Below are 24,042 nucleotides of genomic sequence, written 5' to 3'. Positions count from 1 at the left end.
TCGGGTAATTTTCACCAGGTCTCTTGTCACGAGTCAGAGAGCTCTCAGCAGGCACAGACCAGTCCCGGGGCCCGGGTGCATCTCTCCCAGCTGCAGAGGGCCAGTGGGGAGACCTGCCTCCTGTCTTGAGGGGGCCGTTCAGGCCTCCGGACAGCACTGCAGTGGACAATCTCTTAACGCGAGCGCCCCCAGGGAGATTTGCAGTTCTGGGCTCCACTGCACCCAGCGGCTACCCAGGAGCCGGCACAACACAGCAAGCCCGGCTCGCCAATTTCACACAGGGCTCCTCTGAGTTCCCAGCTCTTCCCATCCTCCCATCCCCGGAGCTGCTCCGGGATCCGCACGGCTCACCTGGGCTGGGGTAGCCGGGAATTCCGCCTTCGCTCAGGCCCTGGGGATAACCAATGGCCGACTCATCGTCCGGCTCCACTTTCACGATAATCTCCGGGTTTGCATCACCTGTTCACAGGAAAGAAAAAGCCTGACCCACTGTTTCCTGTGGTCACTGGGGCTGGGGAGGGAGAACTTGCAAAATAGCTTTAAATTGGATTTGATTGCCCCTAGGAACACGGGCTGGGGTGTGTGTGTCTGTGTGTCATTCTGCAATGTGTGTGGCAGACACAGCAAGAGACCTTGGATCTCCAGTCCCTGCCTGTGAATATATCCCCAGGGCCCCATCCTGTCCTCCTCCCACTTATTACAGTCTGCCCCAATCCCCCCCACACACACATCCCCCAGTGGCAGGGTGCCCCGGCTTCTGGCAGCTCCTGTAGGCGAACCAGGACTCCAGAGACCGGAGCGGTGTGTGCCAGGAGCTGGCTACAGCAGGTGCCACCGTGAGGAATCTACAGGCGGGTCCCTGAGTTCTTCCCCTCACACCTGTCCCCGGAGACCGTCCCGATGGATCCCAGCACCACTCACAGAAGGGGTCGTCGGGACCGTCTCCTTCACCGTAATGCTGGGCACACTCGCTGTAGGAGTCGTCCTTGGGCTCCGTTTTGACCACGATCTCCGCTTTGATACCTGCGGAAAGCCGAGCACGTTGCACGTTCCCTGCGCCCATGGCCCGGCTGCGAGGGTCTTATCCCCGGTTACCGTCAGGGAGCTGAAGCACCAAGGGACCTGTCCCAGCCAGAACCCAGATCCCCTAACGCCCCAGCCACCCGGCCTGTCCCAGTTACACTCGGGGATGTGCAGGGCACTGGGGGAAACACAGCCCCCTGTTCATCGTGTCACTTCCTAACAGGGATTCAGCCAGGCACCTGCTGCCCCCCAACGTCCGTGCAGAACTCGTCGGTTTGCCAGCCCCAGTCCCAAGGCCCGGCCAGCGCGCTTGCGCCGTGGGGAGACACGGAGACGCCTCTGCATCTTCCCAGCGGAGGGCAGAGACGCCCAGCGGTACCGATTGGGGCTGCCCCATTGCTGCCGGACAGGGAGCCGGATCGGCTCCAGCTAGAGTCGCCCCCAGCACTGGGCAGAGAGGCAGGCTGACCCCATAGCCCAGCCGGCTCAGTGGGGCCGCCCTGCATGCCCTGGGGCGGGGCAGGGCCAGTGCCAGTGGGACGGGGCACGCTGTGCTCCCGGGCAGAGCTGGGTCACCCGCAGCGCGAGGGCAGGACGTGCCTGTGGTTCTAACCCTCCTCTGCAGACATTGCCCAACTGCTAACCGCCTGATCCCCTCCCCTCCCAGCCCTTCCCCCACCCCCAGCCGGCCTCCTCGGCTCTTCCCTGCACCTAGACTGGGAGCGCTGGAGGGCAGGGCCTGGCCTTGCCCGGCTGGGAAGTGTCTGCGCCTCGTTTTCCAGGGGGGTGGAGGGAGGCCGGGCGCAGCCAGCCCTGGCCAGCGTTTAGCCGGGCTGGACCTGGGGGCAGTTAGCATCACTCGCCAGTGCTGGGTAGCCGGGGAGGTCTCGGTCCCCCAGGCCCTGAGGATACCCCCATATGACTCGTCATCTGGCTCCACTTTCACCCCAAGCTCATGCTTCATGTCAGGCCAGCCAGGACAAGCAGCCACTAATGCTGGGACAGTCCTGGGCTGGACTAACCCTCGGAGACTCTGGGCTGGACAGCCCCGGCTGGGGAACCTGGACTGGGACTTTGGGGTTCTTGCGTGTGGAATATTTTGTGCCCGTCCTTTCCCGGCCCAGGGCAGACAAATAACGCTTAGTTCACCAGAGAGAGCACCGGGGCCCTTTGGCTCAGGAAAGCCAGACCTGTCGCGCGAGGCGTCCCTGTGCCGGGGCTCAGACCCACTCCCTGGGGACGGGCCTACGTCCCACGTCCGCGCTCCTCAAGGAGGGGTCATGCCTTGCTCTGGGAAGACGGGTCCTGGCTGCACGAGCACAGGGGCCGCGCTGCTGCTTGACGAGCCCCTAGGTCTGGTCAACTCGTCTAGCTCCCGGTCAGTCCCAGCTTCCCTTCTGTGGCAAAGGCTCCAGTGCTGGTAGCGACCCTGCAGCTCCAAGCACACCCGGCTTTGATCACCTTCTGGTGCAGCTCGGTCGCTCGGGGGCCGTTCCATGCTCAGAACCAGCTGGCAGGACACAGGCAGCCCGACTGTAGCAGTTTATACGGGTTCCCCCAAGATCCTGGCTCTGCCTGGCCTCCCTTTGCCGGATCAACTCCAGGCGGAGTTTAGCAGCACTCACCTGTGCTGGGGGCACGGAGAATTCCCCCCTCTCTCTGCTCTGGGGGCGCCCCCGTGCATGGCTCCTCTTCCTGCTCCGTTTTAATAAACACCTGGGGTCTGATGTCAGCAGAACCTGCAAGGACCGAGAGTCACAGTCTGGTTCCCGGGGCACCGACACTGGCAGATACTTTTCAACCTATTTAGCTCATCCAAGAGCAGGTTCAGAGGTGACTCCACCGCGCTCTCGAAGCACCTCTGGCCCGAGGGAGCCGTTCAAGCCACGGCAGAACAGCACTCGGGGGCTGGAAGCTGAAGTTAGAAACATTTGTGTGAGCGCTGCGGGGCGGGGGATGGACCGGTCGTTGGCATCGCCTCCCCGGGGGTGGGGTGGACTCTCCCTGGCCTGGAGTCGGTAAAGCGAGAGCGGCCGGTTTCCTGCTGAGCAGTCCGGGGGGGCTCAAAGCACCACTCACCTGTGCCGCAGGCATCCGGCATTCCCCTCTCTCTCCTTTCCCTGCGCTCGCCCACACGCAGCTTGTCCCCTCGCTCCATCGGAGACGGGCTTTCCGCGTCCACCGGGGCCTGCCCAAGGGAGAGACGAGTCACGCTCTGGGCCTCCCCGGGTCACCCAGGGCGCGGCAGGAATGATCCATAACCCAACGCCCAGGCAGCATCTGCCTTTAACCAGAGACCCGTTTCCCCCACGGGCTCAGGCCAGGCAGTGAGGACGAGGGGCAGGTTTGCAGCGTGAGGATTTGAACTCCCCACACATTGGGGTCCCAGTAACCCAGGGCCGTGTGCTGGGCTGTGCCAGAGTCACCAGTGAGCTCTGCTTCGCGCCAGCCAGTGACGCAAAGCAGAAGGAACATGAGAAGAACACGGGTGTCCAGTAGAGCAGCCAAGAGAACAGGGGCTACAGCTCGGAGACCAACACGCCCGCCCGGCTGCACCGGGAGCTGTACGATCCGTGCGCCCCAGTAACTGCCCTTCCCGACTCGTGACAATCCCGCTTTTACTGGGACAGCCCAGCAGGACGGGGGGGTGGGGAACAGGATGAAGCTGGATTTCTAGAGCCTCAATTCCTGGCTAGCAACGGAGATGTCAGAAACCCATCGGATACAACAGCACCTAGACAGACGATCCCCAAAGCGCGTGAGCTCTTCTCCCATCTCCTGGGACGGCTGGTCTCCCTAGAACAGCCTCAAGATTTTCAATATCACATATTTGAACCCAGGGAAGAAATGACGTGGAAAAAGGGTTTTATTTTCCTTGGACCATTTCTATGCCCAGTAAAGTCTCGTCATGGGGTGTCCTCCTGGAATATCACCAGCTGCCTCGGGAGTGGGGGGGGGGCAGCTTTCTGCCTTTAACCTACCGCCCAACCCAAACAAGACGCAGCTACTTCCCAGAGACCCAGAGCCAAGGGTGTGCACGTGTCCCCGTGCCACTCACAGCCAGCTCGGCTTCCCTGCTTTTATCACACACGAGCACCGGAACAGCTGCCTAGTAAAAATACAAGACAGAGAAATCTAGCCAGGGGTGATGGGCCAAATGTGCTGACCATCGCACGCCCGTCAGGCTTGTTGGAATCAGGGGCTGGAAGTCAAGGCAGGATTTTGCCCTGAGGCTGGAGGGGAACGGAGCACCCTGGGTTATACCATATGCTGGTTTGTTTTCTCGCAGGAGGCCGGTTGCTCTAGGTGGCCAATCTCACAGGTTCGCCAAGCCGTCTCCTCAATTCCAGGCGCACCCAACTCTCCCACCAAAACCAGGGAATCATAGAATCTCAGGGTTGGAAGGGACCTCAGGAGGCATCTAGTCCAACCCCCTGCTCAAAGCAGGACCAATTCCCAACTAAATCATCCCAGCCAGGGCTTTGTGAAGCCGGGCCTTAAAAACCTCTAAGGAAGGAGATTCCACCACCTCCCTGGGTAACCCATTCCAGTGCTTCACCACCCTCCTAGTGAAATAGTGTTTCCTAATATCCAACCTAAAACTCCCCCACTGCAACTTGAGACCATTACTCCTTGTACGGTCATCAGGTACCACTGAGAACAGTCTAGATCCATCCTCTTTGGAACCCCCTTTCAGGTAGTTGAAGGCTGCTATCAAATCCCCCCTCACTCTTCTCTTCTGCAGACTAAACAATCCCAGTTCCCTCAGCCTCTCCTCATAAGTCATGTGCTCCAGCCCCATAATCATTTTTGTTGCCCTCCGCTGGACTCTTTCCAATTTTTCCACATCCTTCTTGTAGTGTGGGGCCCAAAACTGGACACAGTATTCCAGATGTGGCCTCCCCAATGTCGAATAGAGGGGAATGATCATGTTCCTCGATCTGCTGGCAATGCCCCTACTTATACAGCCCAAAATGCCGTTAGCCTTCTTGGCAACAAGGGCACACTGTTGACTCTCATCCAGCTTCTTGTCCACGGTGACCCCTAGGTCCTTTTCTGCAGAACTGCTGCCTAGCCATTCGGTCCCTAGTCTGTAGCAGTGCATGGGATTCTTCCGTACTAAGTGCAGGACTCTGCACTTCTCCTTGTTGAACCTCATCAGATTTCTTTTAGACCAGTCCTCTAATTTGTCTAGGTCCCTCTGTATCCTATCCCTACCCTCCAGCGTATCTACCACTCCTCCCAGTTTAGTGTCATCTGCAAACTTGCGGAGAGTGCAGTCCACACCATCCTCCAGATCATTAATGAAGATATTGAACAAAACCGGCCCCAGTACCGACTCCTGGGGCACTCTGCTTGATACCGGCTGCCAACTTTTTTCTAAATAGTCCTGAACCACTTTTTTCTCCACAGAGGGCTGGTCACCTTCTCCCCATACTGTGCTGCCCAGTGCAGCAGTCTGGGAGCTGACCTTGTTCGTGGAGACAGAGGCAAAAAAATCATTGAGTACATTAGCTTTCTCCACATCCTCGGTCACTAGGTTGCCTCCCTCATTCAGTAAGGGGCCCACACTTTCCTTGACTTTCTTCTTGTTGCTAACATACCTGAAGAAACCCTTCTTGTTACTCTTAACATCTCTTGCTAGCTGCAACTCCAAGTGTGATTTGGCCTTCCTGATTTCACTCCTGCATGCCTGAGCAATATTTTTATACTCCTCCCTGGTCATTTGTCCAATCTTCCACTTCTTGTAAACTTCTTTTTTGCGTTTAAGATCAGCAAGGATTTCACTGTTTAGCCAAGCTGGTCGCCTGCCATATTTACTATTCTTTCTACACATCGGGATGGTTTGTTCCTGCAACCGCAATAAGGATTCTTTAAAATACAGCCAGCTCTCCTGGACCCCTTTGCCCTTCATGTTATTCTCCCAGGGGATCCTGCCCATCAGTTCCCTGAGGGAGTCAAATTCAATTGAAAATGCACAAAAACGGCATTTCATTTATTTTATTAAATAAAACTACCTTAAATGTGCTTGATACAGAAGAAAAAATAATACAAGCTATTTGGCATGTACCCATAACCGCCTGATTAAACACAGCTCGCATTGCTGGAGTTAGTGACCGGTCACCCTGCCTGTCCTCCCGGAGTTAGCACCAGCCGCGCTGTTCCCCTCGCACCCTGTGATTCACAGACTGCAGGAGGAAAAGGAACTTTCCCGCTTGTCCAACTCCCAACCGGTTTCTTAACGCGAGCTAGTCCCTGAACTCACTGTACCTGCAAGCGGCTACCGCTGCCAAAGCTGGGGCGAGCCCTTCCGCCCCTCTGGGTCCAGGGGCCCGGCCAGCGCCGTCCGCGGCTCGGCTGGTTTCCTGGATCCCACAGCCGGGCGGCAGCTGCCCAGCTCGGAGCGGTGCGCTCGGCGGTGGCGATACAAAGCCGCAGGCTCCAGGCCTGGACCCGGGCTGTGGATTTCAGGTTGGATTGGAGCCGGAGCTCCTGGTACCGCAGCCGGGTCTGAGCACTGCAGCCAGGGCAGAGGGATGGAGCCGCACTCGCCTCTCCCAGCCCCGTACAGGCTGCGCTGCGCTGCGCTGCGCGGGGGCCGGGCTGCGCGGACCCCTGGGACGCGGAGCGGGGCGGGGCGGGGCTGCCGCTTCCCCGTGTTGCCAAGGCACAAAGCCGGGGCCGGGCCGGGACTACAGGTCCCAGCGTGCGCCAGGAGCCGGCTGCGCCCGGGGGCAGGTTTGGGGTCTGTGCCGGGCGGTGCCGGGGCGCATCTCTCCGCCTGCCGGGCTGGGCACCGCGTCCCTCCTGCAGCCGGCGGAGAGGGGACCCCGGCGAGGGGCCGGACCGGGGCGCGCTGCACCGCGGGGCCGGGCTCGGGTATGTGCCCGCCGGGCAGCCGCGGCGCCATCGCTCGCAGAGGAGAGAGCGGGGAAAATGGCTGCAGGGGCTTGGGCGCAGGTAGGGCCGGGCCGGGCCGGGGGGCTCTGGGGGCGCGCGGCGGGGCCGGGCCGGGGGGCTCTGGGGGCGCGCGGCGGGGCCGGGCCGGGGGGCTCTGGGGGCGCGCGGCCGGGCCGGGCCGGGGGCTCTGGGGGCGCGCGGCCGGGCCGGGCCGGGGGGCTCTGGGGGCGCGCGGCGGGGTGGGGGGCTCTGGAGGCGCGCGCGGCGGGGCCGGGCCGGGGGGCTCTGGGGCGCGCATCTCCTGCCTCTGTGCTCGCGGGGGCTCTCGGGGATGGGAACCGGGGAGACCCCGAGGGTTGGCGGAGCCTCCAGCCAGCAGCGCTCTCGTTGCTTTATATGGGTTGCAGCTGGGCCCGGGGGGAGGCGGGTTGGGAGCCAGGACTCCTGGGTTCCATCCCGAGCTCTGGGAGAAGAATGGGGCCTAGTGGCTGAGGGGAGGGTGGAAGTGAGGGCTCCTGGGTTTTGTCCCTGACTTGCTGTGGGATCTCTTTTAGTCCTTTCCTGGCTCTGTGCCTCAGTTTCCCCCTCTGTAAAATGGGGATAAGTGAATAACCGCACATGGTGCTGGGCAGTGTAGACAGATAAGGGGTCATTTCTTCCCCTTCCTCCTCTTCCCCCACACCCAGTCAGGGCATCTCAGTCCAGCACGCCTGGCAGCATTGCTGCCACTCAAACCCTGCTCCCCACCTCTGCAGAGCCCTCCCTCCCGCCCCCGCAGTCCCTGCCGTTCCGGAGCAGGGGCTCCCCGGCACACCCCACTTCGAACAGCCAAGCCGGCGAGGCCTGTCCCTGGCGCACTGCCCATCAACAGCAAAGGGTGACGCCTGCATCGTCCCCTGGAGCCCGGCGTGAAGGGGGCAGAGGCCCTGGGATGCTGGAACCAAGTGTTGCCTCCTGGACGTTACGCTGCCCGGTTACACTGCACACCCCCTTCCTGCAAAGAGCCGCAGCGCTGCCCAAGGCCTGGCGGGGCTGCAGGAACCTGCCTGCCTCGGCTAGGTTATTAGCTAGCGATCGCCTTGTCGCCCCAGGCGTGGGCCAGGCCCCCTTTGTGCGAGGTGCTGCACACACTCAGAGCAGGAAGTCTGGGCCCCCAGGAGCTGATCATGTAGGTACCAGCCAAGAGACAGCAGAGATGGGCGGCTGGAGGGGGAGTATGGGGACACAATGCGGCGGCGCTGAGCGTGGTGGGCAGCGGGCTCGGCGGGTAGCAGGCTCAGCGCTGTTGCAGCCTTGCGGCAAGGAGGCTTGTGAAGGTGGGTAATCCGGTCGTTTTGTGGGGGCTCTGTGGGGCTTGTTTGAAATGTGCCAGGCAGGCCCTGCGCCGGCTGGCAGCTGAGAGGGAGAGAGAGCGGGTGGGTGAGGACGGACAGTGAAAACTAGCAGCGAAGGAGCCAGTGGAGGGCAGCAAAGAGGGGGCGACGTGGTCAAAGCGAAGGGCCCCGAGTGTCCGCAGGCCGCCGGAGCGGGTGGCGCTGAGCAGGGAGCGGTTTGTTTCCCAGGGACCCGTGACCTTTGAGGACGTCGCTGTCTATTTCACCAAGGAGGAGTGGAGGAAACTGGCAGGATGGCAGCGGGAGCTGTACCGCCACGTAATGCTGGAGAACTACGAGCTGGTGGCCTCGCTGGGTGAGCTCCTTGGCCATCCCTTGTTAGCAGCAGCCCCCAACTCGGACCTCACCGGGGTCCCCCATCAGCCCCCATCTCGGACGTCACTGGAGTCCCCCATCAATTCCTGCTGTGGGGAAATCTGACTGAATGTGACAATCATGGAACCCCGTGGGGCATGGCATGGCGTGGGGTGGGCAAGGCATGGGGTGGGCTGGCACCAGAGCAGGCTGGGGCGGGCACCAGGGTGGGCGTGGGCGGGCACCAGGGCAGGAGAGGCGTGGGCAGGCTAGTATGGGGCTGCATAAGCTCCTGTCTGTGCACTGCAACTGTGACCTGCGATATCCCCTGCTGAGCGTTTGTGGCTCCTTGTGGGTCTCCCTCGGTCCCTGTCTCTGTTTCAGCCCACTTGTGCCTGGTGCCCGGCACTGAGCCCCGGGGAACTGCTTTTGCCCAGATCTGGCCTTGTAGCCCTGGTCAGCGCATTGCTTGTGCAGGCCTGTCCGAGCGCTCCAGGCGCTGGCCGAGTAGGGAGCCCTGGTGGGGGACGATGGAGGGTTGGGGGGCAGGGTGTGGGGGGAGATTCTGTCTGGCCCCTAGGGGAATTAACTGCTCTGACTGTGCCTCATACAAGAAGGCCCCTTTAGCGCCAGCTCTGATGACTGTTTCACACCTGACCCCAAGCGCGCCCCTCTTTCCCCCCTCCCCGAGCAGCCCAGGAGAGCCTGAGCCAGGGTCCTGGGGGAGTGCCAGAAACCGACTGTGCTTCTCCCCCCGGCCCAGGCTCTGCAAGCCCCAAACCTGAGCTCGTCTCTAAGCTGGAGCGAGAGGAAGAGCCGCATGTCGGGGACAGCCAGGACCTGCGAGCGAGGGAGAGCCCCAAAGGCCCTGTCCCAGGTGAGTGATGCACACACCTCTCCAGACCCAGTTCCCAGCCTGGATGGCCTGGTGGGCCCACTCTGAGGCCCTGCCCCCCACTTTTTTGCCCCGGGTTGTCACTGACGGCTGGGCAGCATGGGCGTATGATGGCCCAGGTGCAAACAGCGGCACACGGCCCGAGACGGGAGACTCAGGCCTGGAGACTTCCAGGCCCATAGTTTCTAGCCTGCCCATACACAGCTATAGTGACTGCACGTGTGAATGGCCAGGTCCCTGGGTAGCTGGTGTAATGGGCATGTCCAGTGATCACACATGCAAACGCTGTCTCTGCATTACTGCTCACGGCTGGTTCTCCGCCCTGCACCTCACGTAGCCATGTGTCCTGTTAGCGCATCTGACCCGTCTCCGCTCCCCGCTGCTGGGGAATGTGTCCCATGCTCTCTGCAGGCAGCCGCTCGCTCCCGGAGTCGCTTCTCCGCCAGGGTTTAGTGCCCACGTCCCAGCGGGGGGGCCCAAACTCGGTCTGAAAAAGCCCCACGAGTGTCGTGCTGGGACTGACAGATCTTTAATAGGAACTCCCGGCCGCTGCTCCTTACAGGCAACGCAGGCCGGGCTGCGGCAGCACCACGGTCTGGGCGTGTGTTCTGGTCTTGTGGTTTCCTATTGCTCAAAGCCCCCCAGCGGGGAGGGTGGCCAGCTGCTAGCGCAGGGGTTGAGAACAGGGTGGGCTGCCCCACTCCTGGGTCACAGCCTCTCCTCGCAGGTGACTCATTCAGGGCTGCACGTGGAGCGTTTCCAGTGGGACTCCTGGGTTCTTATTCCCAGCTCTGGGAGGGGAATGGGATCTGCTGGGAGGTGGGAGCCAGGACTCCTGGGTTCTGTTCCAAGATCTGCCAGTGAGGTGCTTTGAGACCTTGGGCAAGTCACAGCCCCTCTCTATGCCTCAGTTTCCCCATCGGTAGCCGGGGATGATCTTCGCTCCCAGGAGGGCTGCGAGCCTCAGAGCCTGGGGCTAGAGGGGGTACGACTGCTCAAGGAAGATGCGGGGTGTGTGGGGCCCAGTCGCCCAGGGCTGCTCTGGGAACGAGGCGTGGGAGAGGCGCTGGGCGGGCTTCGGAGAGCTGACGGGGTCTTTCTTTCCCAGCAGACCCTTCCAAGCGCCGGCTCTCGTGCTGCACGACCACGGTCATTTCCAAGAGGAAGGAGCTCTCGCTGGCCGACCGGGTCAAACTGCTGCAGGCCCTGGAGTCGCCCTCCGCCTCCCTGTCCAGCGTGGCCAAGCTGTTTGGGATCTCCAAGAGCCAGGCGGGCCGGATCGGCCGCAGCCGGGAGCAGATTCTGGCCGACTGGCGCACCAACGCCAACCCGCTGCGGAAGCGGAAGCGGGAGGGCAAGGGCGGGGAGGTGGAGGACGCGCTGTTCCTCTGGTTCCAGCAGGCCCTAGCCAGGGGGGAGAGGCTCTCGGGCCCGATCCTAAAGGCCAAGGCCCAGGAGCTGGCCCTGCACTCAGGCCGGGAGTTCGAGGCCACGGACGGCTGGCTCTGCCGGTGGAAGACCCGCCACAACATCGTCTTCAAGCGGCAGCATGGCGAGAAGCAGGACGCGGATGTCGGCAGCGCCCAGAGCTGGGTGAGCGAGGTGCTGCCCTCCCTGCTGGCCGGCTACAGCGCCGAGAACATCTTCAATGCCGACGAGACCGGGCTGCTGTACCGCGGCTACCCCGACCGGGACCCGCCGCTCCTGGGCGGCAAGAAGGCCAAGGACCGCGTCTCCGTCCTCTGCTGCGCCAACCACGCCGGCACGGAGAAAAGGCGCCTCCTGGTGGTGGGCAAGAGCCGGCGGCCGCGGTGCCTGCCCAAGGACCTGCGCGCCCTGCCCGTCGCCTACGCCAACTCGGCCAACGCCTGGGTGACCGCGCACATCTTCCAGGAGTGGGCGCTGCAGTGGGACCAGGAGCTGCGGCGCGACCGGCGCAAGGTCCTGCTTTTCCTGGCCCACAGCAGCGCTCACCCCCGCGAGCTACAGGCCAAGCTGCGTCACATCAAGCTGGCGTTCTTCCCCCCCAACACCAGCAGCATCACCCAGCCCATGGACATGGGCGTCATCCGCAATCTGAAGGGACACTACCGGGCGCTGGTGGCGGCCAAGGCCCTGCTGAGCCCGGAGCAGGGGCGGGCGGCTGAGATCGCCGGGCGGGTCACGCTGCTGGACGCCGTTTACATGCTGCACCAGGCGTGGAGCCTGGTCCGGCCGGCCACGGTACAGAGCTGCTTCCGCAAGGCCGGCTTCCACCTGGCGCCCTTTGAGCGGGAGGAGCTGGACCTGCCGCCGCTGGCCGACGTGCCCCGCCCGCCCTTCATGAGCGAGCAGGACTTCAGCGACTTCGTCGGCATGGACGCGGAGGAGCCGGCCGTGGGCGAGATGACCAGCGAGGAGTGTGCGCTGGCCCAGAGGAGCCAGTGGGCCGAGGCCGCCGAGTGCTCGGAGGAGGACGGGGACCTGGACCCGGGGAGCCGCGTCACCGCCGCCGAGGCCCTGGCCGGTCTCTCTGCCGCCATGAAGTGGTGCCAGCTGCACGGCCTGGTCTACCACTGGGAGAGACTGCTGGAGACGGAGAGCGCCGTGCAAATGGCCGCCGTGGCCGAGGCCAGCCAGAGCCGGGCCACCGGCTGCTCCCGCTACGTGCCCGGCGTGGGGCTGCCGGCTCCACCCAGGCTGGGCTCGGCCCTGCTCTGACCCCTCTGACCCGCACCCCACCCTTCCCTCCGGGGGGGCTCGGGCAGCAAGGCAGGGTGAGCCCAGTGCTGCAGGCTGCCGGAAGGGCCAGGGGTTCCTCAGGCCTCGGTGTCTAGACTGCGAGTAGATCAGGCTGGGGGGGCATTGGGGCTGGGGGTGTGGAAAAGAGGAGGGGGAAGGAGTGAGGACAGACAGCATGGCGTGGGGGGGAGAGAGGGGGCTTCCCGTGGACTGGTCATTCCCGGGGAACGGGTCTCTCTCCCCTCCCCCCCCACAGGTAACCCATTCCAGTGCTTCACCACTCTCCTAGTGAAAAAGTGTTTCCTAATATCCAACCTAGACCTCCCCCTCTGCAACTTGAGACCATTACTCCTTGTTCTGTCATCTGCTACCACTGAGAACAGTCTAGATCCATCCTCTTTGGAACCCCCCTTCAGGTAGTTGAAGGCTGCTATCAAATCCCCCCTCATTCTTCTCTTCTGCAGACTAAACAATCCCAGTTCCCTCAGCCTCTCCTCATAAGTCATGTGCTCCAGCCCCCTCCCTCCATCCCCAATAGGGTGGCCAGGCGCCCCAGGGATGGGTCTCTCCCCTCCCCCGATAGGGTGCCCCGGGGACAAACTCCCCTCCCCCAGTAGGGTGGCCTGGTGCTGGGTCTCTCCTAATAAGATGGCTTCCCCAGGCAGGTCTGTCCTTGGAGGGGATTTCTTTGTGCCTGTGACTGGCTGGCCCTTCCCATGCCCTTCATGACTCCTCGCTGCTCCACGGGGCGGCTGGTCCCTGGCCGGCGGGTTTAACCCCTCTGCCGGCGCTGGCCACGGGCTTTGTCCGGACACAGCTCCTGTCACGTGATGGTGAGTCTGCTCCGAGTGCTCCCTCTGCCTAAGGAGCCGCTGGCGTCCTCTTGCCCCCCCGCCACCTGGCTCTGGCTCTGAGGGGCAGGGGTTGCCCTGTGGGAAGCTGTTTCTGCCCTTGGCATCTCTCCTTCCTCTGCCCCACGCCCGCACCGGTGCCAGGGCTCTGCTGGGAGTCCCACCGCCCCCTGCAGCCCTGTCCCCGGGGCATCCCACCCGCTGCGCCAGGGGCTCCCAGGCGTCGCCTGGCCAGTAGAACTGGGGCAAACAGCAGGCTCCAGCCCAGGCGGGAGGTCAGGGGCGGCTACAGATCTCAGCTGGGCTGGACCCTGGGGTGACGCTGCCCCCCGAGCTGTCTGGGAACGTCGGTTCCCGTGCACAGGGTGGCGGGAGCTGCTGATGCCCTTTGCAGGGTCCGGACGACTGAGGCCAGGCCCGGGCGGTGTCTGTGGTCTCATTACATGTCATTAGAGCCACTAAACACTATATCCGTAGAGCAGCCGTGAACAGGCATCCCTCAGTTCCCGGCCAGGCCGACAGAAATCCCTGGACGGTGGCAGGTCTCTGGTTGCGAGGGGAACGTCGCAGCCCAGCCCGGGAGCCGGAGTCTTTCCCCCCCTATGACCAGGCACCAGCAGCCTGGCTGGGCTGCGCTAAGCTGCTGGATTTGGGAGCTACCCGAGCGCTGTCTGTTGCGCTGACCTCTGCCTGGGCCGCGGCTCCCCGACGCAGCGGCTCTGGGGGATCTCGCGCTCTGAGATGGCCGTGGAAAGGCAAGTTGGGCTGACTCCAATCGCCTTTGTCCTCCGTGGCATCACAGCCCTAGGCCAGGGGCTTTCAGGCTGCGGGCTGCGGCCCCCTGGGGGTCCTCAGACTGTCTAGGATTTCCAAAGGGAGCTGCCCCTCCAGTCGAAAGTTTGTAGGGTCTGCAATGGAAAGAAGTTGAAAAGCCCTGAGCTAGGCTGACCTGGTTCCTAGCCCTGCCCGTAGCAAGCTGGGGCCAGAGGGGGGCAGGCTCGGCAGCACGTGGCCGTGACCTGTGTTCGGAGTCTTCAAGAGTGAAACCGGGTCTTAGAGCAGCAAACGCTCCAGTGCAGAGCAGACTGAGGTGCATGGTGGCTACAGACACACGTTTAACCCTTTATCTGCTGCTCCTCCGATTAGAAACCTCCCGGTCCCGTGCAGCGAGGCTCCTGCTTCGGCTGGCTGTCCATGGGGCAGGTTGGCCCCAAGGCGTAAGGCTCTGAGTGTTGACTGTAAAGTAAAATAGTCGCCCAGTGATTTGGACGTTGGGGCTGATTGCTGCAGGCCAGCTCTCCCAGCATGGAAGGAAAAGGGATGTCAGGGATGTCCTTCCAGCCCTATGGGACGCCTGCCTGGGGCTTGGGGCTTTGATCCTGTGCGGGAGGGGTGGGGGGGGAATGTCGTTCATCCTGCTAATCTAATTTATCCATTGACCCTTTCATCTAGTGTTAATATAGCCCTCGTGTAGACTAGAATGGCCCAATCCCCGTTGCCTTGGCCAGAATCCCCCGTGGATTTCTGCCCCTCCTGGTTATGCAGCATGAGTCACTGGGAACAGGGGTGTTTGCCTCCGAGCCTGACGTGTTTGTGACTAGAAGAGAAACACGGAACTGTAACAGAGTGAAATAAAGCGGAGCTGTTGGACACAGCCAGTGCGGGGTGTTGCATTGCTCTCGGCGTAACTTGCTGCACCTTCCTGCTGGGGTGTCCTTGCATTGCCTAGCCAAGAGCCCATTGGCAGCTTGTACTAGGCCTGTGTCTTCACTTGGGTCTGATCCTGCAATGGGACTGGCCCCTACAACACTGCAGAGTCAGACCCAGAGCCTGCCGGCCGGTGATGAACACTAGCTGGGGAGGGCTCTGAGGTACTAGAGAGAATTTTCTCCTAGGTGTCTGGCTCATGGGTCTTGCCCACATGCTCCAGGTCTAACTGATCACAGTATTTGGGGTCAGGAAGGAATCTTCCCCCAGGTCAGATTAGCAGACCCTAGGTGGGGTTTCACCTTCCTCTGCAGCATGGGTTAGTTTAAACCTGCAAGTGAACTTGAAGTCTCTCTAACTTGAAGTCTTTAAACGGTGATTTGAGGGTGTCAGTAACTCAGCCAGAGGTTGGGGACTATTACAGGAATGGGTGGGTTCTGTGGCCTGCGACCTGGAGGAGGTTAGACAGATGCTCACAATTGTCCCTTCTGCCCGTGTAGTCTGAGAGCCAAGTGCAGGTCTGTGGCTGGCTTTGCAGTGGGCCAAGATGTGTGAGTGACTTTGGGTGCCTGATTTCTGGGGGTGCCCCTCGCAGCCTGGTTCTCCGGGTTCTTCGCTGGCCCCCTCACCATGCTGGCTGCGCACTACGGCTGCCCGCGACCAGCGAGACCCCTGTGGGGTGGAGAAGGGAGGTCCCTTTCCTCACGGCTCGGCTGTTTGCCGAAGAGGGGAACCTGCGACTTAGCGGCTGTTACAAGTGCACCCGCTGGTCACGGTCGGGGAGCTGGCAGAGACCTGCAGAGACAGATCCTGGGGGGCAAGGGGAGCAGCTACCCACGAGGCAGAAAACCAAACCCGAATCAGCGCGTACACATCCGTGGTGTTTGTTATCCGCATGGCGGCAGCAGGGCCGGTGCAACCTAGGGCGCTAGCATTTAGGGACGGCATTTTCTTCGGCGGCGACCACGGCAGCCAGATCTTCGGCTGCCCCAGTCATCATCGGCATTTCGGCGGAGGGAGCTGGGGCAGGGGGCGCGGGGAGGGCCACCTGCAGCAAGTAAAGGGGAGAGGCATGCAGGGGAACTCCCCGCCCCAGCTCAGCTCTGCTCCGCCGCCTCCCCTGAGCACGCCGCCCCGCTCTGCTTCTCTCCCTCCCAGGCTTGCGGCACCAGACAGCTGATTGGCGCCACAAGCCTGGGAGGCGGGAGAAATGGAGCGGCGACGGCGTGCTTGGGGAGGAGGCGGAGCAGAGGTGAGCTGGGGTGGGGAGCTGCCACACGGCTCCCTGGGCGGGGGGGGAGCTGCCATGGGGGGGTGCGCCTTAGGGCAGAGGGGGGTCAGACAGCAGCCAGGGTGTGCTGAAGTGAGGTTTTTCACCTTACGTTGCATGTGAGTCTTACTGTCCTATACTAATATTGTGTGTGCCTCTTTCCCTGTGTGCTGCACCGATGCCTGTGTGGTGGGAATTGGGTGTGACCTTTGCTGAGGCCCTCGGGGAAAGTGGGGTGGCTCCAGTTGCCTGCATGTAGGCGATGGCCGGTGCCCTTCGGAACCTGAGACCAGGAGGGGAATGTGACCAGGTCACACTTTGCTCCGGACGCAGGACAAAAAGCCTGGAGGGAGGCCAGGCAGCTGGGTCCAGGGCAGTCTGCGGTGGGGGACTGGAGGGGGGAGGCCAGGGTGTCTGGGATTCTCCACGAGGGACTTGGCTGAAAGTCACTGATTTCTGTGCTAACAAGTTCTATTCTACCCCATGTTCCTGTCGACTAATAAACCTTGGGTTTTACGCTGGCTGAGAGTTGTGCCTGGCTTCGTAGGGAGCAGTTCCAGAGCATCGCCCGGGGACCCCGTGACAGGCTTCAGCGGAAGTCTTGGTTCCCCACAATGCTGACGCAGTGGCAGCTCACCTGCATGGATACGGCCAGGCCGGGGATTCCCCGTTCATGCCCTGGTAGGGCCGATAAACAGGACCGAGAAGCCTCCTGTTCCTTTCCGTGCCCTGGGCTTTATAGGTGGAAGGAGCCTTACCTGCTCCCACCCCCGCGGCAGCGCCATTGCTGCTGCGTTAACACCCCAGCAGAACCCGGCGTCTCCGTTCACGCTACTGCTGAGCAGGCTGGGGCCGGCCCGTTCCCAGGGGGAGCCTTGTCCATCGGCCGGCTCCCTCGAGGAGAAACCCGGGTCTGGCTACCCTGCGCAGCAGCCACTCAGAGCCTGGGCCGCCAGGCGGGGGCTCGCAGGACTCGCGCGGCGGGGTTAGAACTGGCTGTGGAGATGCCGGGCTGGAGGGCAGGCGCTGAAGCGTGGGGGAGCAGCTGGGCTTCAGAGCCCGAGCCCCCCCCATCGACAGCTGTTTTGAGCACTAGGCCTGAGCCTGCCCACCTGGCTCTGGGTCGCTGCCCTGGGCTGGGTGGACGTAGTTCCAGCGCCCACCAGAACTATTTCCCCGCCTGGCACCTGGGCTTTGGGCTGAGAATTGGGCTGGCCTGCACGGGGGAGAGCATGTGCCACAGCTAATCCTGCCCAGTCCAGCACCCCCGCCCCATCCTGCGTGTCCCTGGCCTCCATGCCGTCCCCTGCTCCCTGCAGCCAGCTCCGAGCTGCTGCTCGCTGACCGAGCCGGGCTGGGGCGTAGTTCTCCCAGCGCTGGGCAGGAGAGGAGATGGAGGATGAGGCAGCCAGGCACTGCAGACCGTGGACAGACTGGCTGGCCGGGAGCTTTGCTAGCCCATTGCTGAGAAGTGGCGGCCGCATGGCAGTGACATGCCAGAAGGGATGGCCGGGGGCTGAGCCGGGAGTGATTACAGGGGCTGAATGGGTGTGTGAGGGAGCAGGGGAGGTGCTGGAGCAGGTGTGTAATGGGACTGGCTGCACCAGGCCCCAGAGTTTGCTGCGGGCGAGCTGAGGGCCTGTGCGGGGAATGAAGGGGCTGGTAAGCCAGGCCAGTTTGTCTCTGCCCCCTGCACCGCTCAGGACGTTAGACTTCGCCCATGGAGTTCAGTCCCTGGCAGCCCGGCGTAGCTTCCAGAGGGCCCCAGGCTGGGCTGGGAGACGTCAGGCCCCAGAGACTCCATCCTGGCCCTTGGCGGGTTGTTCCGATGGCTAATCGCCCTCCTGCGGCAAAGCTGGGCCTCACTCCCAAAGGCTCCAGCTGCCTTTCTCCACTGCCCCGGGGAGCCCTCGGGCCCTGGGCCTGTCTCCCCAGGGAGGTGCTTTCCGGGTGTCTCTGCCGCCCACCGCAGGGCCCTCCCCGGCAGCTGCACACGCCGCTGTTCACCCTGGCTGCACTGGCTCGTGTGCCGCGGGCTTGGCTGCAGCGGTTCCCGGCCTCGCTGCCCGTCGGGCTGGGTTCTCCTGGGCTGTGGGGATCCAGCGCTAACAGCCGGGGGCAGCACGTGGGGACGCTCTGCCCTGCCCTGCCCGGCTCCGCACACTAGCCTTGGTGAAAGGGGGAGGAGGGGCCTGTGGGCTGCCTGGGCCCCATAAGCTCCTGACCACCCCCAGGTGTGACCCTGGGAGCAGGGAGGGGTTTGCGCTGGGTGCCGAGCACCAGTTATTCCCTCCCCTCCTGCTGTGCAGCCCAGAGTGAGACAGCGCCCTGCCCCGCGGCGTCCCCACCTCCTCTCAGCCAGACCCGCGGGGACGGGGCGAAGGGAAGAGCCGCAGGGTGACTGCAGGTCACTGGGCTCCTTAGCCCGGTTAGAGCCCAGCGCCCAAGGCAGCGGTGTGGGCACGGCCGTGTACCCACCTGCTGTAACAGAGGCCCTGGGCGCCAGGGCAGGGCTGGTGTAGACACACCGTAGGGCAGGTTGGCCGGGGGCATTACCAGAGCAAGACAGCGTTTCAAGGTATTAGACTCATGGGAGGCAGGGGTGTTTAAGATTGTCTCCTCGCATGCACTTACAGCAAGGCCGATGGCTCCCTGGGTTTCTCATAATAAGCAGCACAAATGGATGGGCCTGAAGCATGTCCTGACTTTTCCTTTCTTGGCAAACTTTTTGTAACAGCCCTTCCCTTTCTTCACTGCTGACAGCCTCTGCAAATCCCCCTTGTGCTCCCCCAGTGTCTCTCTGTCTGACACGTCCTCTTTTCCTAACTCCCCAGAGTGCTTATTCTGTTCTCCTGTCGGCTCTCAGCTCTCCCCGGAGTAAGTGGGGGGCAGGGTCTATGGCTGACGCTGGCTGTTCTTTCCCAGGTCCCACCCGGGGCACCAGGATACGGGAAGTGGGATTATCTGGTATTATATTAACAACATTGATCATGAGCAGAGGGATGGTTCCTGATGGAGTTTCCCATGGGAAGCCCAATTTTCCCACTCTGGGCACTGCCTTTTTATAATGTGATTCTGCCTATACCTACATTCTGCACATGTGCATGGAAGTGTCACCCCTCTTTTTCCTTGTTGGTCTAGTGTCCCCTAGAAAGTTAAGGGACCCCGGTTTCTATAGGCTGTGTAAGTTCTCGTTATTCTCATTAGCACTGACGCACAATCTGTATCCCCTGGGTCAGGCACATGGTGGAGACAGAGGTGCCTCTACAGCATTTTTGTGATTTAAAATTAATCTAATTTTTCGCAATATCACCACTTGGTTCATCTTTCCCCAGAAGTTCATGTAACCCCCTCCCGCTCCCCCACCCCGGGGTGCGTGGAGTGGCGCTCTGTCCCCCTCTAGTGGTGGCTAGGCCCCCGAGGGGATGATGAGCCTGCTAGAGCAACGTCTCTCACCCCTTTCACACAGCAGGCCCCTGAGTGCCACCCCCCCCTTATCAATTAAATACACTTTGTAAATATATTTCACACTATTATAAATGCTGGAATGAAGCGGGGTTTGGGGTGGAGGCTGGCAGCTCATGACCCCCCATGTAATAACCTTGTGACCCCCTGAGGGGTCACTACCCCTAGTTTGAGAACCCCTGTGCTATAGCCTTGGGTAACAGAGATGTGTCTTCTCATGCAGGAGAAGCTCATGCGTTCAGCTCCAGAGGTCCCAGGTTTGATTCCCTGCTGCCAATGCCCGGGTGTGGGTTGGCATTACACTTAGTGTATTGGGTTATTCTTCAGTTGGGTTGGCATTTCTTATCTCCAAGGCCTAAAATACATACACTAAAATCATGCAGGCCTCAGCCTACAGGCCTTGCGTTTCAGTCCTGCTTACTTAGATACCTAATACATACACCTCTACCCCAATATAACGCGACCCGATATAACACGAATTCGGAGATAACGTGGTAAAGCAGCGCTCCAGCGAACCAAAGCAAGTTCGATATAACGCGGTTTCACTGATAATGTGGTCAGATTTTTTGGCTCCCGAGGACAGCGTTATATCGGGGTAGAGGTGTACTTATCCCTTCTGACTACTGATCAGTCTTATACTTCTATAATCCTACAACTGAACTCTATTTAGCATACAATGATTATATATGACATGTTTATTAATCATGCCCCTACTTATACAGCCCAAAATGCCATTAGCCTTCTTGGCAACAAGGGCACACTGTTGACTCATATCCAGCTTCTCATCCACTGTAACCCCTAGGTTCTTTTCTGCAGAACTGCCACATCTGTACCCTAAAGTTCAGATGTGGGGACCCGTATAAAAGACCCCCTAAGCTTCTTTCTACCAGCTTAAGTTAAATTTTAATACTCTGCCATCACCAAGTGCTTTAACAAGAAACAGGGAAAGGACCACTTGGAGTTCCTCTTCCCCCAAAATATCCTCCCAAGCCCTTACACCCCTTTTCCTGGGTAGGCTTGAGAAATATCCCCCGAAGCCCCTACACCCCTTTCCCTGGGAAGGCTTAGTAATCCCCTCACCAATTAGTGCTGGTGAACACAGATCCAAACCCTTGGATCTTAAAACAATGAAAAATTAATCAGGTTCTTAAAAGAAGAATTTTATTAAAAGAAAAAGTAAACTTCATCGCTGTAAAATCAGGATGGAAAATAACTTTACAGGGTAATCAGATTCAAAGAGTCCAGAGGAACCCCCTCTAGCCTTAGGTTCAAAGTTACAACAAACAGAGGTAAACCCTCTAGCAAAAGGAACATTTACAAGTTGAGAAAACAAAGATAAACCTAACACGCCTAGCCTGTTACTTACAAGTTTGAAATATGAGAGACTTGTGCAGAAAGATTTGGAGAACCTGGATTGATGTCTGGTCCCTCTCAGTCCCAAGAGCGAACCACCCCCAAAACAAAGAGCACAAACCAACCCTTCCTCCCTACCCCACCCACCCAAGATTTGAAACTATCTTGTTCCCTTATTGGTCCTTTGGGTCAGGTGTCAGCCAGGTTACCTGAGTTTCTTAACCCTTTACAGGTAAAAGGATTTTGGTGACTCTGACCAGGAGGGACTTTACAGTATTGTACACAGGAGGGTTGTTACCCTTCCCTTTTCAGTTATGACATGCTGCCTAGCCACTCAGTCCCTAGTGGGTAGCAGTGCTTGGGATTCTTAGGTCCTAAGTGCAGGACTCTGCACTTGTCCTTGTTGAACCTCATCAGGTTTCTTTTGGCCCAATCCTCTAATTTGTCTAGGTCCCTCTGTATCCTATCCCTAACCTCCAGCGTATCTACCACTCCTCCCAGTTTAGTGTCATCTGCAAACTTGCTGAGAGTGCAGTCCACGCCATCCTCCAGATCATTAATGAAGATATTGAACAAAACCGGCCCCAGGACCAACCCTTGGGGAACTCCGCTTGAAACCGGCTGCCAACTAGACATGGAGCCATTGATCACTATCCGTTGAGCCCGACGATCTAGCCAGCTTTCTATCCACCTTATAGTCCATTCATCCAGCCCATACTTCTTTAACTTGCAAGAATACTGTGGGAGACCGTATCAAAAGCTTTGCTAAAGTCAAGGAATAACACGTCCACTGCTTTCCCCTCATCCACAGATCCAGTTATCTCTTCATAGAAGGCAATTAGGTTAGTCAGGCATGACTTCCCCTTGGTGAATCCATGCTGACTGTTCCTGATCACTTTCCTCTCCTCTAAGTGCTTCAGAATTGATTCCTTGAGGACCTGCTCCATGATTTTTCCAGGGACTGAGGTGAGGCTGACTGGCCTGTAGTTCCCCCGATCCTCCTCCTTCCCTTTTTTAAAGATGGGCACTACATTAGCCTTTTTCCAGTCATCCGGGACCTCCCCCGATCGCCATGAGTTTTCAAAGATAACGGCCAATGGCTCTGCAATCACATCCGCCAACTCCTTTAGCACCCTCGGATGCAGTGCATCCGGCCCCATGGACTTGTGCTCGTCCAGTTTTTCTAAATAGTCCCGAACCACTTCTTTCTCCACAGAGGGCTGGTCACCTCCTCCCCATACGGTGCTGCCCAGTGCAGCAGTCTGGGAGCTGACCTTGTTCGTGGAGACAGAGGCAAAAAAAGTATTGAGTACATTAGCTTTTTCCACATCCTCGGTCACTAGGTTGCCTCCCTCATTCAGTAAGGGGCCCACACTTTCCTTGACCTTCTTCTTGTTGTTAACATACCTTGTTACTCTTACCATCTCTTGCTAGCTGCAACTCCAAGTGTGATTTGGCCTTCCTGATTTCACTCCTGCATGCCTGAGCAATATTTTTATACTCCTCCCTGGTCATTTGTCCAATCTTCCACTTCTTGTAAGCTTCTTTTTTGCATTTAAGATCAGCAAGGATTTCACTGTTTAGCCAAGCTGGTCGCCTGACATATTTACTATTCTTTCTACACATCGGGATGGTTTGTTCCTGCAACCTCAATAAGGATTCTTTAAAATACAGCCAGCTCTCCTGGACCCCTTTGCCCTTCATGTTATTCTCCCAGGGGATCCTGTCCATCTGTTCCCTGAGGGAGTCAAAGTCTGCTTTTCTGAAGTCCAGGGTCCGTATTCTGCTGCTCTCCTTTCTTCCTGTGTCAGGATCCTGAACTCGACCATCTCATGGTCACTGCCTCCCAGGTTCCCATCCACTTTTGCTTCCCCTACTAATTCTTCCCTGTTTGTGAGCAGCAGGTCAAGAAAAGCTCTGCCCCTAGTTGGTTCCTCCAGCACTTGCACCAGGAAATGGTCCCCTACACTTTCCAAAAACTTCCTGGATTGTCTGTGCATCGCTGTATTGCTCTCCCAGCAGATATCAGAGTGATTAAAGTCTCCCATGAGAACCAGGGCCTGCGATCTAGTAACTTCTGCTAGTTGCTGGAAGAAAGCCTCGTCCACCTCATCCCCCTGGTCTGGTGGTCTATAGCAGCTGATCCAAGCAGGACCATTTCCAGCTGATCCACGTCCAGACCATTTCCTGGGGAGGTGCCCCAAATCCGTTCACATTTATGAAGATGCCTGGAAGAAAGTTGTTGCCCCTTCCCATGAGGGAAGCCCCATAACTGTGCAACTTACATGGGGGTAAGGGACCCGCACAAGTGTCACCGCCACAGACCCAGCTCCTGACTCAACACAGACAGCAAGAGACTTTCCAAGGCGTTGGCTCAGAGGTTTGAAAAAGTCATGAGCGCTCTGGGTCAGGTGGGGCTTAGCTAACGTCCTGCCGTTCCGTCAGCGCTCGAGAACTCCCCAGGCAGTCGTTTCACTCTCTGCAGAGAGCCTTGGACGGAGCCAACTGGACGGAGCGAACCGGCAGTAGCTGCTTCTCACCCTGGGTAAGTCTGGGCTGAAATCCTTCATTTCATGGGTAAAGCTGGTATATTCCAATCCCAGTGCTTGTATCCTAACAGATAGCACAATCCACCCCCCACACACCATTTGATCTGCTTTGGGGAACCCCAGAGAGCCCCCTCTCAGTTCAATCTAGCAGCTGCACAAAAACGTGTCATCAATACTTGGAATACGTATGAATAATTTGTCGACAAAGGCTGTTAGGTAGTAAATCTACCGGTCTTCGTACAAACCACTCCACTGAGTCGCTTTTACAGATACTGAAATGCACAGTTTCAGCCGAACCCTTCTGAACTTGAGGACACTGTGACGAACTGGGACTGTTCTTACTGTGGTCTGTGAATGCTGACAGGGGAGTGTGGCTGGGATAGTCTGCATTGCGGGATGGGAGTCTGCCCGAAGGCGCATACCTGAGTGTGTAACATGAGAACCCAGGAAGGGGTTGGAGGCCAGGTGACTCCTTGGCCTGGGAAACTGAACAAAGGCTGGGGGAGGGGTCGCTGAAGGCAGAGTCTGGGAAGCTGGGTGGTGAGATGGTGGGGAGGCAGAGATTGCTCTGACCTCCCAAGGGGGGCTGGGATGCCCTGGGACCCCAAGATGGACCTAA

At 59.6% G+C, this 24,042-nt stretch overlaps 2 protein-coding genes across 5 annotated transcripts in view; one reads left to right on the top strand and one right to left on the bottom strand.

Annotated features, from left to right (window-relative positions):
- The window catches only part of LOC112061046 (gastrula zinc finger protein XlCGF57.1-like), a 104,987-nt gene extending 97,993 nt beyond the window's left edge, over positions 1-6,994 (bottom strand). Inside the window, exons 1-3 of the mRNA XM_065586570.1 lie at positions 6,295-6,994; positions 3,103-3,211; positions 2,649-2,762 (exon numbers count right to left, since the gene is read on the bottom strand). Coding sequence (XP_065442642.1) covers positions 2,649-2,762; positions 3,103-3,181 — 193 coding nt within the window. The 5' untranslated portion in view covers positions 3,182-3,211; positions 6,295-6,994. The remainder of the gene's footprint in view (positions 1-2,648; positions 2,763-3,102; positions 3,212-6,294) is intronic.
- Positions 6,362-16,577, top strand: LOC101953704 (tigger transposable element-derived protein 4-like). Of its 4 annotated transcripts, none has more exons than XM_065586560.1 (4): positions 6,362-6,495; positions 8,487-8,613; positions 9,376-9,489; positions 10,616-16,577. In XM_065586560.1, exons 2-4 carry the CDS (start codon positions 8,580-8,582, stop codon positions 12,205-12,207), a joined length of 1,740 nt encoding a protein of 579 aa, XP_065442632.1. In that variant the 5' UTR covers positions 6,362-6,495; positions 8,487-8,579; the 3' UTR covers positions 12,208-16,577. The 4 variants fall into 4 exon arrangements, with proteins under 4 accessions (XP_065442632.1, XP_065442631.1, XP_023970055.2 ...); XM_065586559.1 differs by lacking the exon at positions 6,362-6,495 and adding an exon at positions 6,849-6,984; XM_024114287.3 differs by lacking the exon at positions 6,362-6,495 and adding an exon at positions 7,271-8,092.
- The last annotated feature ends 7,465 nt before the right edge of the window (positions 16,578-24,042 follow it).

The sequence above is a fragment of the Chrysemys picta genome, chromosome 2 (assembly GCF_011386835.1).
Source record: "Chrysemys picta bellii isolate R12L10 chromosome 2, ASM1138683v2, whole genome shotgun sequence".
NCBI classification, from domain to species: domain Eukaryota; kingdom Metazoa; phylum Chordata; order Testudines; family Emydidae; genus Chrysemys; species Chrysemys picta.
The sequence above is the reverse complement of the archived record's forward strand: the minus strand, read 5'-3'. Positions and strand labels throughout refer to the sequence as shown.